The sequence below is a fragment of the Phyllobates terribilis genome, unplaced genomic scaffold, assembly GCF_046119375.1.
Source record: "Phyllobates terribilis strain yellow unplaced genomic scaffold, ASM4611937v1 Scaffold_3__8_contigs__length_932513732, whole genome shotgun sequence".
Taxonomy (NCBI): Eukaryota; Metazoa; Chordata; class Amphibia; order Anura; family Dendrobatidae; genus Phyllobates; species Phyllobates terribilis.
In genome coordinates, this window is record NW_027362763.1 from 813855383 (window position 1) to 813869611 (window position 14229).

Consider the following 14229-nt stretch of genomic DNA (forward strand, 5'->3'; position numbering starts at 1 on the left):
ACACTGAGCTTCCCACTGCAACTTATGCTTCATGTCCATGTGCCGGTTCATGCATGAAGTACTCAAACTATGTATTTTTTGGCCTCTACTTAGCTTTTGCTGACAAATGTTACAGATAACACGAGTTGGGTCATCTTTATCGATCTGAAAAAATGCCCAGGCTATGCAAGGCTTAGCACCCATGCGACCTGAAGAGCCACCACGACTTGTGGTGAGAGGCAGAGTTGTGTTTGAGGATGCAGTTGTTGACGTGCTTCCAGTACTACGTCTCTGTCCAGGAAGGCGCAACCTGACCTCGTCGTCACTAGCATCTTCCTCCACCTCCTCTGCTGACCTCATCTCTTGGCTGACTGTGGGTTGACAGTAAGTGGGATCTCCGACCTCATCATCATCACCCTGTGCACACCCGTCGTCCTCAGAGCCAACCTGTTCCTGCCCTGACAAAAAACTAAAGTTGTCGCTCCAATCAGGTATTTGAGTCTTATCATCGTCTTCCTCATTGTCTCCACCAACAGGAGTTACAGTTTGGGAATGAGGGTCTACATTATGGTCAGAACCTTCTGCGTCTGGTCCTGGATCCGACTCATAAAGATTCTGGGCATCAGTGCAGATCATTTCCTCGTCTGGATTCACAGAAGCGCTGGAGTCGACCTCTGATTCCCAGGCTATAGTATGAGTAAACAGCTCTGCAGACTCAACCATCTGTTCTACCTCATACTCAGACGGGCAGCTGGAGATTTGGGAGCTGTGAGGAAGCAAGTGCGATTTGGGTGACACCTTTGAGGACTGGAGTATTTGTGATGTTGAAGTTGATGTGGAGGAGAGCCCACTTAAAGGAGCACTTGATATCCGTTGAAGCACCTGCTGTTTTTGTGCCTCATCTGGAATTTGTAGCAATTGGCGTGGCAGTAAGAAAGGGATCTTATCACATTGTCCGCTAAAAGAAGTAGACATTTTAGTTTGGCTGGAAGATGGTCTTTCTTCTGCACCTACCCCACGGACACAACCTTTTTTCCCCTTCCCAACACGCCTATTCCCCTTTCCACCAGCAGCAGGCCTTTTTCCACTCATTTTGGTGGTTAACTAATTCACAACTCTGGAGTTGTTTGCACAAAAAAACAATGGATGGTAACCGAGCAGAGCTGAGTGGCTAAACTGTGGTATTAGGCCAAAACTATTGGCTGGGTTAGATGCAGAAAAAAATTATTTTTAATTTGCAACCTGATGGAGGTCAGTATAGATGGACTAATAGACCAAGTCCCACACACCGCTAGAAGCCCAAATATTTTTTCAGAGCTAGATGCAGAAAATTTTTTTATTCAATTTGCAACCTGATGGAGGTCAGTATAGATGGACTAATAGACCAAGTCCCACACACTACTAGAAGCCCAAATATTTTTTCAGAGCTAGATGCAGAAAAAAATTATTTTTAATTTGCAACCTGATGGAGGTCAGTATAGATGGACTAATAGACCAAGTCCCACACACTGCTAGAAGCCCAAATATTTTTTCAGAGCTAGATGCAGAAAAAAATTATATTCAATTTGCAACCTGCTGGAGGTCAGTATAGAAGGACTAATAGAACAAGTCCCACACACTGCTAGAAGCCCAAATATTTTTTCAGAGCTAAATGAAGAAAAAAATTATTTTTAATTTGCAACCTGATGGAGGTCAGTATAGATGAACTAATAGACCAAGTCCCACACACTGCTAGAAGCCCAAATATTTTTTCAGAGCTAGATGCAGAAAAAAATTATTTTTAATTTGCAACCTGATGGAGGTCAGTATAGATGGACTAATAGAACAAGTCCCACACGCTGCTAGAAGCCCAAATATTTTTTCAGAGATAAATGAAGAAAAAAATTATTTTTAATTTGCAACCTGATGGAGGTCAGTATAGATGGACTAATAGACCAAGTCCCACACACTGCTAGAAGCCCAAATATTTTTTCAGAGCTAGATGCAGAAAAAAAATATTTTTAATTTGCAACCTGATGGAGGTCAGTATAGATGGACTAATAGACCAAGTCCCACACACCGCTAGAAGCCCAAATATTTTTTCAGAGCTAGATGCAGAAAAAAATTATATTCAATTTGTAACCTGCTGGAGGTCAGTATAGAAGGACTAATAGAACAAGTCCCACACACTGCTAGAAGCCCAAATATTTTTTCAGAGCTAAATGAAGAAAAAAATTATTTTTAATTTGCAACCTGATGGAGGTCAGTATAGATGGACTAATAGACCAAGTCCCACACACTGCTAGAAGCCCAAATATTTTTTCAGAGCTAGATGCAGAAAAAAATTATTTTTAATTTGCAACCTGATGGAGGTCAGTATAGATGGACTAATAGACCAAGTCCCACACACCGCTAGAAGCCCAAATATTTTTTCAGAGCTAGATGCAGAAAATTTTTTTATTCAATTTGCAACCTGATGGAGGTCAGTATAGATGGACTAATAGACCAAGTCCCACACACTGCTAGAAGCCCAAATATTTTTTCAGAGCTAGATGCAGAAAAAAATTATTTTTAATTTGCAACCTGATGGAGGTCAGTATAGATGGACTAATAGACCAAGTCCCACACACTGCTAGAAGCCCAAATATTTTTTCAGAGCTAGATGCAGAAAAAAATTATTTTTCATTTGCAACCTGATGGAGGTCAGTATAGATGGACTAATAGAACAAGTCCCACACGCTGCTAGAAGCCCAAATATTTTTTCAGAGATAAATGAAGAAAAAAATTATTTTTAATTTGCAACCTGATGGAGGTCAGTATAGATGGACTAATAGACCAAGTCCCACACACTGCTAGAAGCCCAAATATTTTTTCAGAGCTAGATGCAGAAAAAAATTATTTTTAATTTGCAACCTGATGGAGGTCAGTATAGATGGACTAATAGAATGATGCTATGCCCAAAAGATTTTACTTCACTAGGTGCAGTAAAAAAATTGGTATTCTATACACAGGTGGTATATCTTGCAACACAGATAGGCTACTCCACTGACTAACACACTCTGCAATAGGCCAAAAAGGATTAGCTTTGCTAGATTCAGCCAAATGCTGTGAAAAAACTTGCACAGCACTGGCACAGACCTGCCTGGCAAAAACTGATAGGAACTGATGTAACCTAGTCCTGAAAAGGACTCCAATTACAATTAGTCTTTACTCCCACAATCTATCTATTTAAGAGCACAGACCTGCTTGATAAAAGTCGTAGGAAATGCTGTAACCTAGTCCTTAAAAGGACTGCAATCACAACTATTCCCTACTCCCAAGCTATCTGTATATTTGTGCGAAAATTGGCTTGAAATTAACAAGGTATAGCGCACACAGCAACAGCGGTGCCGTCTAACACGCAGCTGCAGCAGTGAGAAAATGGTGGCGACGGGGAAAATGGCTTGGTCTTATAGGGCAAGGACATGTGACATACACTGCCAATCACACATGCCCTTGCTTGTGTGAAAAAAAGCACTTTGCTCCGTGTGTGCGCTGCTGATAGGCTGACAGATTGCACCTCCCCACTGCAAATGCGGGAAAGAGAAAAAAAAATGGAGATCTTCATTGTTCCTGCAGAGATCCATCCCCTGCCCCTCCCCCCGCCCCGCTGTACACTCAAACTGCGTATTAACATTAATTTTCATCATTACTGAGAAAAAATCCAGTTATGATTTTGGTGCACGAACAGTTATCGAACATAACCTCGAATAGCCGAATTTTTCTCAAATTGTTCGTGTTCGCCGACCGGCTCGAACACCGCCCAAAACAGCTCGAATTTGAGATTGGCGAACAGTTCGAGTAGAACAACGCTCATCTCTACTAATTAATACTTGGTTGCACAGACTTTGGCATTGATGACAGACTCCAAACGTTTCTTGTAGCCATCTCTAAGCTTCTTGCACTTCTTAGCTGGAATTTTCTCCCACTCTTCCTTTGCAGTTTGTTCAAGCTCTTGAATGTTTGCAGGGTTCTTTTTCCCAAGGCAGATTTCTATGTATAAACTATGTATAAACTATGTATAAAGCTCACCCCAAAGATTTTTAATTGGATTGAGGCCAGACCTCATTGGTGGCCATTTTAAAACAGACCATTTTTTCTTTTTAAACCATTCCGGTTTACTTTTGGATGTGTGCTTTGGGTCATTGTCTTGCTGGAGGACCCATGATCTTTGACTCAAACCAAGGTTTCTTACACTGGGTATGACATTTTGCTCTAAAATCTCGATAATTCTCTGATTTCATGATTCCTTTGATACGGTCAAAGCCTCCAGTACTAGATGCAGCAAAGCAACCCAATAGCATTATGCATCCTCCACCATGCTTAACTGTTGGTAAGGTGTTCTTTTCCTTATAAGATTCATTGTGCCATCTGTAAACAAAGTTTTGCTTTGCATTGCCAAAAAGCTTTATCTTTGTTTCATCTGTCCACAGAACATTTTCCCAGAAGGATTGTGGTTTATCAAGGTACTCTTTGGGAAAGATCACTCATTCTTTTTTGTGACGGGAGCTAGTTACCCCATCCGCAGATGTCCAATCTTCTACTGCAGGCCCCTGACATGGAAAGGCTTTTCTTACACTGGGATATATAAAATATGACTATCGCACAGTGTCTCCAAGATAGACTTAACTTTTATTCTCACAAGCAGGTTTTATAGAGAATCACACAGGCTATTTTTAGCACCCATTGTTCTCACCAGATAATACCCACAGTAGGCTCCCAGACAGCAGTTATGCAACAACCCATTAATCAGCACATTGTCTGTTTGCCACTGCTAAGTGAGCACAGGAAGGTGGGGGTCAAGAGTGCTTCGGTCACATCACAGAATGTCCAACAATATGCGATCCACAATATTCACCCCACTTTATAACATTATGTCCCATTAGCTGCATAGGCGCTACGACAACCCCAATGTGGCAAAATCTTGGAGTACGGGGTTGATCCGTCACAATGCTCCCCTTCCCGGACAGGATCGGCCTACCCAGTCTGCTCCCCGACGGATCAGCTGGAGGAGGTCCACGATTTATGGGGTTGGTAGCAGGTCAGTTTGTCGGCTTAGTCCATCGGCATTACCATTTTGCTTGCCGGGTCTATAGTGGATGGTGAAGTCTAACGGTTGAAGCGCCAAACTCCACCATAGTAGTCTGGCATTGTCCCTGGAGACCCGATTAAGCCATACCAGGGGGTTATGGTCCGTTATGAGGGAAAACTGTCTTCCATACAAATAGCTTCTTGGCAGCCCATATTACTGCCAGGCATTCCTTTTCGACGGCCGCATAGCTGACTTCTCGAGGCAGTAATTTCCGACTCAGATAAGCTATTGGGTGTTCTTGGCCGTCCGGCCTGACTTAGCTCACTACTGCCCCCAACCCAAACATAGATGCGTCTGTGTGCACAAGGAAATGTTTAGTTGGATCGGGTGCGGCCAATATCGGGGTATTTGTGAGAGCGTCCTTTAGCTGGCGGAAGGCTTCCTCACACTCGGGGGTCCAGGTTACCTGGCGGGGGAGGTTCTTACGTGTCAGATCATTGAGGGGCTTGGCAATGCTCCTGTAATTAGGGACAAGTTTCCTATAATACCCCGCTGTCCCTAGAAAGGCCATGACTTGGGTTTCATTACGTGGGGTGGGCCACTTGGCTACGGCCTAAATCTTGGCGGGTTCCGGTCTTTGTTTTCCACCCCCCAACCAATGTCCTAAATACTGCACCTCTGCTTTGCCTACGTGACACTTGTTGGGGTTCAGGGTGATTCCGGCTTTGTGGATCCTATCCAATACTGTCTCTAGGTGATTTAGATGCTCATCCCATGTCGCGCTGTAGACGGCGATGTCATCCAGGTAGGCACAAGCATAGTCCTGGAGACCATCCAGAAGCCGGTCAGCCAGCCTCTGGAAGGTCGCAGGGGTATTCTTCATCCCAAATGGCATAACCCGAAACTGGAATAAGCCAAACGGGGTGACAAATGCAGACTTGGGAATAGCATCAGGACTTATGGGGATCTGCCAATAGCCTTTGCATAGATCGATGGTGGTCAAATACTTTGCCCCAGCCAGCCGGTCTAACAACTCGTCCACACGCGGCATGGGATACGCATTCGTCACAGTTTTCTCATTTAGCTTGCGATATTCTACACAAAACCGGGTAGTCCCATCTTTCTTAGGCACTAACACTACAGGGGACGCCTAGGGACTCCTTAATGACCCCTAAACGCAACATCTCCTGTATCTCTTGTCGCATCCCTTCTCGTACAGACTCCAGGACGCAGAAGGGAGGTTGTCTCAGGGGGGTCTGATCTTGTGTCTCAACCTTGTGTTGGGCAAGTTGGGTGAACCCCGGTGTCTCTGAGAACATCCTCTGCCACTGCCTCAGCAATGTCTCGGCCTGCTCTCTCTCTCGGGCCCCTAGGTTTTTTCCTAAGTGTACCTGGTCCCAGGTTTTCGACTGAGTCCTCTCACCTAAGACTTAGGCAAGGGGAGTTCGGCTAAATCCTCTGCTTCGGGTGCGCAGATGGCAGCTACCTCTTCAGGGCGCTCCCGGTAGGGCTTCAGCATATTCACGTGGAACATGCGGATAACCCGGGGGTCGTCACAATCGGCGACATTGTAGATGGTGTCGGCTATTTTCCCCACTACCCGGTAAGGCCCCTGCCATGCGGCCTGGAATTTGTTCTGCCTAACCGGTTTTAGTACCAGGACCTTCTGTCCTATCTCAAAGGTGCGTTCTCTAGCCCTCTGATTGTACCATACGCGCTGGTATTCCAGCACGAAGGGCACGATAGGAGTTCCTGCTATGGTTTCCTCCCCTTCCCAGAGTTCTCGCACTTAGTCTAGGGGCCCCCTCACCCGCCTCCAATATAACAGTTCAAATGAGGAGAACTCCGTAGATTCTTGGGGCACCTCCCGATAGGCGAACAAGAATTTCTCCCAGTCCCTGTAGGTCTGGGTGAACATCCCAAAGAGTTGTTTTAACGTTCCGTTAAAGCGCTCACACAACCCATTGGTTTGCGGGTGGCATGGGGCGCTTCTAATGGACTTTACACCACACAGTCTCCACAGTTGGCTGGTCACCTCTGCCGTAAATTGGGTGCCCAGATCCGAGATAATCTCCCGGGGAAATCCAACCCGTGAGAAAACCTGGAGCAGGGCAGCCGCCACCGTCTCTGCCAGTATGTTAGGTAAGGCAACCGCTTTTGGATACCACATGGCGTAATCTATCACTGTCAATATATACCTTTTCCCTGACGGACTCGGTTTGGCTAACGGCCCTATCAGATCGACCGTTACTCGTCTAAATGGCTCCTCAACAATGGGAAGGGGGTGTAATTTGGCCTTGCAGCGATCTCCCCTCTTGCCAATGCGCTGGCAACTGTCACAGGTCTGGCAGTACTGACGAACATCATGGGAAAACCCTGGCCAAAAGAAGTTTTGCGTCAGACGATGCCTGGTGCGGCTGACTCCGAGGTGCCCTGCCAAGGGTATGTCATGAGAGATTCGCAGCAACTCCTGCCTATACTTTTTGGGAACTACCAGCTGTCGTTTTACAGTGGGGCTCGTCCCTGAGTGAGTTTGCTCTGTAACCCTGTTGAGGAGTCCCTGATGCCATATAAACTGTTCACCTTCCAGTACCCCTCTCCCCTCCTGTGCCTTCCCGTGATACCCCTGCAGTGAGGGATCCTCTAGCACCTCCCTCCTAAATTCTGCTGGGGTGTCCCATGAAATGTGTCTGGCTATGGGAATACGCGAAGGGCTGTAGTATCTTACCTGGGCCTCCTCCGAGTGTGATTCCGCCTCCGCGGCTTGAGCTTGTCTCCGGGTAGTCACAGGATATGTCTCAGCCAGGGGGGCAACCGAGAAGGAAGACAACATGGGCCCCAAGTCATTTCCCAGCAGGACATCTGCAGGCAAATACTTCATCATGCCGACCTCAACAAGGCCATCCCCGACCCCCCAGTTCAGGTGAATCTTGGTCGTGGGCAGTCGATGTATGGCTCCCCCTGCTACACGGACTGCCACTGTCCGACCCGTCTTTTGGTCTTGGGCGAGATGCACCTTCACAAGGGTCAGAGTAGCTCCAGAATCTCTTAATTCCTGCAGCCGTTTCCCATTAATCCACACCGACTGTCGATGTTGTTGTCGATTATCCGCCTGGGCTGCCTGCACAGGGTCCACTTCATGCAGCACTCCCACTATCTCTTCCATCCCATAATTAGCCATAACCACCGATGCCGGGTCAGCTTCGCCTTGGTAGCAGTGTACAGCGGCCCGGTTGAAGGTAGCCGTCTCCGGTTTTGGCCCCTGGGTGCGCTGGGTCCAGTTGGGACAGTGTCTCTGCAGGTGACCCAGCTGATGGCAGGTGTGGCATCGCACCCCAGGAGGACTCAGGTAGGCCGGGGTATTGGTGGGTCCCCCGCCAAGCTTCTGTGGTTTAGGGGCCTCCAGACCCATGGGAGGGCCCCTTGAGACAGTTTTGGACCCTGACAATTGGGCCCTCCTGGCATCATAATGTTCATCGGTCAGCCGTGCGGCCTCCTCAAGAGTCGTCGGTCATCAGTCCTGAAGCCATTCTTGCGTCTCGGGAGTTAACCCAGTAAAGAATCATTCTAACGTGATGAGCTGTAGGACATCCTCCTTCGTGTCTGCTTTGCTACCTTGTACCCACTGTAGCAGTGACCGCCATAGTTTACAGGCCCATTCAGCGTGGGTATCCGTTTCCCGTTTTGTGGTTTTGCGGAACTTTTGACGGTATGCCTCTGGTGTTAGTGCATACCAGGCCAAGATCACTTCTTTGACTTGCTTATAGTCCATACAGTCCTTATCCGATACAGTGCGATAGGCATCCGCTGCCCGGCCTGTCAGCTTGCTAGCCAGAATCTGGACCCAATCCTCCGGCTCCACTTTATGAAGGGTACACTGCCGCTCAAAGTCCTGCAGAAAGCCATCAATGTCTTCCTCTGCCTCCCCCAACTGTCGGAAGGCATTGTATTGGATCTTTTTGTGGCTTACCCCTGCTGGTACCGGGGAGGAAGCCAGGGCTCCCCCTGCTCGTTGTATCTCCTCTCTCTCTGCTCAGCCATCTCCATCTTGTCTAGCTCTATCTTGGTCCGCTCTGCCATCTCCATCCTGGTTAGCTCCATCCGCTCTGCCCTCTCCATCTCCATCTTTTTATCCAGATCAGTACGCACATCAGCCATCACCTTATCTATGATCTGTACTGCCAGGTTGGGAGCATAAAGTGATAGTCTGCTCTTTACCTCCCTCTGGAATTCAGTCTCTTCCACGTTCCCGTTGGAGGTTGTTGCATTGTCGAGCTCCATAATGGCTGCTATCAAATCAGCTTTTGTTTTGTTGCTGGCAGTTAACCCTCGAGCTTCCACAAGGTCCTTCAACGTATTCCTCTTTAGCTTCTGGTACATGTCTTCCATTCAGTCCTTGGTTCCTGAAGAAGATGGACCGCATCCCACCGCTGCCACCAGTGTGACCGGAGCTAGTTACCCCATCCGCAGATGTCCAATCTTCTTCTGCAGGCCCCTGACATGGAAAGGCTTTTCTTACACTGGGATATATAAAATATGCCACTGCTAAGTGAGCACAGGAAGGTGGGGGCTAAGAGTGCTTCGGTCATATCACAGAATGTCCAACAATATGCGATCCACAATATTCAACCCACTTTATAACATTATGTCCCATTAGCTGCATAGGCACTACAACAACCCCCATGTGGCAAAATCTTGGAGTACAGGGTTGTTCCGTCACACTTTTTATGTCCTTTCTTCAGTAATGGTTTCTTCCATGGTCTTCGCCTATAAAGCTCTGCTTGGTTTAGTGTGCGGCATATGGTACTTGTTGAAACCATGACCCCAGACCGTTCCAGGTTGGCCTTCAGGTCTTTAGATGTTTGCCATGCTGTTTTTTCCACCATTTGCCCCAACCTTTCAAAGACATCTCTTGTCAATTTTCCTATTTTCCCCATGTTCAGGGAGGTTCTTGACGACAGTTCCATGCTTGGCAAACTTCTTAATAACATTGTGCACTGTTGAAACTGGGATACCAAGGTCTTTGTAATAATAGCTAATAATAGCAGTCCTGATGTCCTCAGACAGCTCCTTTGTCTTCACCATTATGACAAAGGAACAGGGCCTACCATGTGGCTTTTTAAAACACTGAAGTCATCATCCATTGTCTAATTTATGTCACATGGGAACTGACAATTAATCACAGTCGAGTCAAAATGTGTTTACATACTAAATTAATGTAAAGGATGCCAATACCAGTGTCACAGCAAGCTTTAAGTTTTTCTATTTTTCCCTCCCATTGTTTTTGGTTTCAAAGTATTGTTTATCATTTGCTCTTTTGTATTTAATACGAGTACTCTATACAAAAAAACTGTTTCATTTGATTCATTTTTTTCAGGAGATATTCCACATTATGTACTTAAACTTCATGGGTGCCAAGAACGATGAGCAGGACCGTATATCAATATTCAAAAGCCAAAACTTTATTCAAGTTGACTGTGTCTTTAAATAACTTGAAAAATTCCATAAAACAAAGGTTTAGAGGATTCCGAAAGGCTAATTGACATTACTTCAGTTAATTGGAAGTGTATGTGGCACCCTTAAGGGTTTGGTCGCCACAGAGGTACTGCATCTCACCCAGAGGTGTGGTATCTCACTCTCAGGTAAGGAAGGAGTTCTGCTTGGGACCCTAACTGTTAGAACCTTGCTCTTAGGTTTTTTCCTTTGCTGGTCACATGACCTTGTTGGCCTATTTAATCCTGCTCCGCCCTTCTGGCTTTGCTGGACTTCATTGTATAACTACTTTCTAGCTAGCCTGTGCTCTGTATCTAACTCTGTTAGTTTGCTTGGTCTACGGACCTCTATGTTCTATATATTTTGTTTGTTCGTCTGTCTGCTACTATTTCTGTTAGGAGGTGTCCCATTTTCCTCCCAGTCCTTAGTACTTGTAGGGATTCCTTCCCCACATCTATAGGTCTCCGTACAGACTAGCTTAGGACTTTAGCAGGTCTGATCGCAGGATCAGGTTCCCTGTTACATCGTAGGGATTCAGCTGAGTTCTATCGTAGGGACAGATCTCCTCTCTTTCCTTAGCTCTGGTAGCAGAACATAACACTAACACCTGCTTCCAACACATACCCACAGTGCGGGTAGGGCGAGATTGTTCCTAAGGGAGAGCACAGTCCCGGGTCCCTAGTTGTTGAGAGGGGCTATGTAGTGGGTGTGGGTGGAGGAAGTAGCTTAGGGGAGCACATGGAGGAAGGTATAAATAGAGAAGCCATCTTGTTTATACAGCCCAGTCCAGTCAGAACAGTCTACAGTGAGAAGAGTTGGAAGCAGGAGCTCTGTAGGAGCTCTGCTCAGGCGGAGGGCCTGAGGAGAGGCCCAGGACTGAAGGAGAAGGAGAGAGGAGCAGGAAGGGCTCCAGAAACGAGGAAGGGACCCCAGGGGTACGGGCAGTGCTGGAGGCCACTTGTACGCCCGAATCTACCAGGAGGTGGAGGGGTCAGGTCGCACAAAGGGGACCGGTCCCTCAACTAGCGGAAGACTGTACGTCTCAACTAGAAACCGGAGGCTGCAGTATTTCAAGTCCTGCAGCCAACAGTCCATACCAGTCTCTCCAAGAAGGTAGCTATAGAGGACCCAGGGAATGGAACAGACGTCGCCCGACAAGGCCCGCAGGCACCGGATTGGGACCCTTGGTATGAGGTGCAGGGAGATGGCCAGAGAGAGGACACAGAAGGGGGTCCCACTAAGTACTCCGGAGATACCTGAGGGTGGACTGAACCCCTCCCTGAGTAAGCGCAGCACGACGAGGGAAGTTACCCTGTTACCTGTAACTTGGACTGCAACAACCGTGAGTAAAGACCCTGGGGACTGCACCCCCCTGTCTCTGTGATTATTATCTGCGCCATCACCCCTGCACTACAACGCCCAGCATCACCTATAACATCTACCACAATCCCTGCCCTGGAGCTAAGCTCTGCCTGTGGAGAGCTGAACCAACCCTGCTGCACCAACATCAGCTCCAGAGGTTCTGCACAGCAGCGGCGGCTCCACATAGCCGCATACCACAGGTGGCGTCACGAACTATATATATATAGAACTTTATTAATCCCCTTTGGATTGACCGCCCTAGGTCACGGACCGGGTCACCGCCACTGTGATATCTCCCCAAACAACGACCAGCACGGCACCGAGTACCCCACGGCCCAGCGGGCGCGTCATGTACATTTGGCAGTATTTTAAGGCTTACCTTCCAAGTTTACTTCTCCCTTTCTTAATATCATTTGAAAATTAATACAAACCAGGAAAAGAATTGTGGACCTTCACAAGTCTGGTAGCTATTGGGAGCAATTTCCAAATGCTTGAAGGTACTACATTTATCTAATCAAACAATGATATGCAAGTTTAATCACAATGCATTGACACAGTAATCATACTGCTCAGCAAGGACACACGGTCTTGTCTCTTAGAGATGAATGTACTTGAGTGCAAACAATATAAATCAACCCAACAGCAAATGGTGTTTCAACTGCACATGGAACCAAAATATTCCTAGAAATGTTCTCTGGCTAATGACTATGTTCATGTATAGTGGAAAAAGGGATAGACTTGAAAGCCAAAGAACAATATCTCAATAAATAATAATAATTTTTATTTTTTATAGCGCCAAAATATTCCGCAGCACTTTACAATTTTTAAGCATGGGGGAACAGTATTCTGTAGTGTGAGTCCTTTGCCTCATGATGTGGATTTCATAAAATAGATCTCATTATGAGGAAGGTAAATAATGTTGCGATATTTATGTAACATCTTAAGTCATCTCATTAGTCATAAGTTAAAGCTTGGGTGCAAATGGGTCTTCCAGGTGTATGAGTCCAGAAATACTTCCATAGTTGTGGCAAAATGGATTCAGGTCAACAAATTGAGGGGCCATCACAAAGCCTTGATCTCAAACCCATAGAAAATATTTGAGCAGAACTGAAGAAGCGTGTACAATCATGGAAGGCTACAAACCTGATCCCAGATCTGTCATATGACATTTAACATTCTTGAAATATAAATAAAATTGTCTCATACTTACCCCCAATATCACCCGTGTATAATAAAATGAATCAGCTTTCTCATACCAAATAAAGGTATCAATGAATAAATATGTGTTTAAGCCCAGCCATGTTACCTGCAACATAATATCATTAGAAATAGTATCATTATCATCTTTACATCATATAGTGCTACAATAATTCACGATAATGTACTATCACAGAAATCTATGCACTAATTATATGAGGTTAAAGGGATTACAATACCTTAGTGTCACTCTTTTTGGTGAATAAACCCACTCCTGGTTTTGGCTTACAAATACTGACGTAAAATACTGACCAAATATTGAACGTGTGAACGTGGCCTAACATTGAGATGGTGAGTAGCAGATTCAGCTAATCTTCAGATTTGAATTGCTATCTGTGCTGAAGAATTTTTGCTGTAACTAACAAACAAATTATTTCCCTAACACAAGTTATTATGAATTCATTGACTAATAGAAAATATATCATTTAAATTCAGGTCAGTTATAGGAATGGGTTATGTCTATACCAGGGCCATAACTATAGTGGGTGCAGGGGCTTCAGTTGCAGGTCCCGTATGAGAAGAGCAATGACAAAGACCTATAGTTGGGGGCCTTGTTAGAGATTTTGCATGAGGGCCAAAGAGCTTTAAAATGAAACTGTCACAAGAAAAAAAACACTATTAACTTGCAAATACGGGGATAATCTGCAGGTTAATAGCAAATTAACCCCGTATGAGGCCCGCCATCAGTCATGGCCGGGTGCACAGTTACAGCCGCAGCAATGTATACTGAAAGCGATGACTGAATTCGCATCGGCGCCACCCCTGTGACTGAAATCTGAACGCTGCCGGGGGGAATAAATTACATTTTCTCCCAGCAGCGTTCGGCTACGTTTGGGTACTTGGCAGGTTAATAATGCTATTAACCTGCAGATTAACCCTGTATCTGCAGGTTAATAGCGTTTTTTCTCGTGACAGGTTCCTTTTAAGTTACACCACTTTGGCTAACTGTTACCATACCTTCCATCCTCTTAGTTTAGGGATAAATAGCATCTGGTGGAGGGCTTCATTTTGGTTTCATTGAAACTCCCAATTCTGTAAATTTCTGTATCACATCTGTATATATGCTTTACCACTGATTGTGCAGAGAA

General features: G+C 45.8%; 1 protein-coding gene across 1 annotated transcript in view; it reads right to left on the reverse strand.

The window, feature by feature from the left end:
* The window catches only part of NOX3 (NADPH oxidase 3), a 474423-nt gene extending 461224 nt beyond the window's left edge, over positions 1 to 13199 (reverse strand). The window contains exon 1 of the mRNA XM_073673353.1: positions 13095 to 13199. Coding sequence (XP_073529454.1) covers positions 13095 to 13199 — 105 coding nt within the window. The remainder of the gene's footprint in view (positions 1 to 13094) is intronic.
* Positions 13200 to 14229: the final 1030 nt, after the last annotated feature.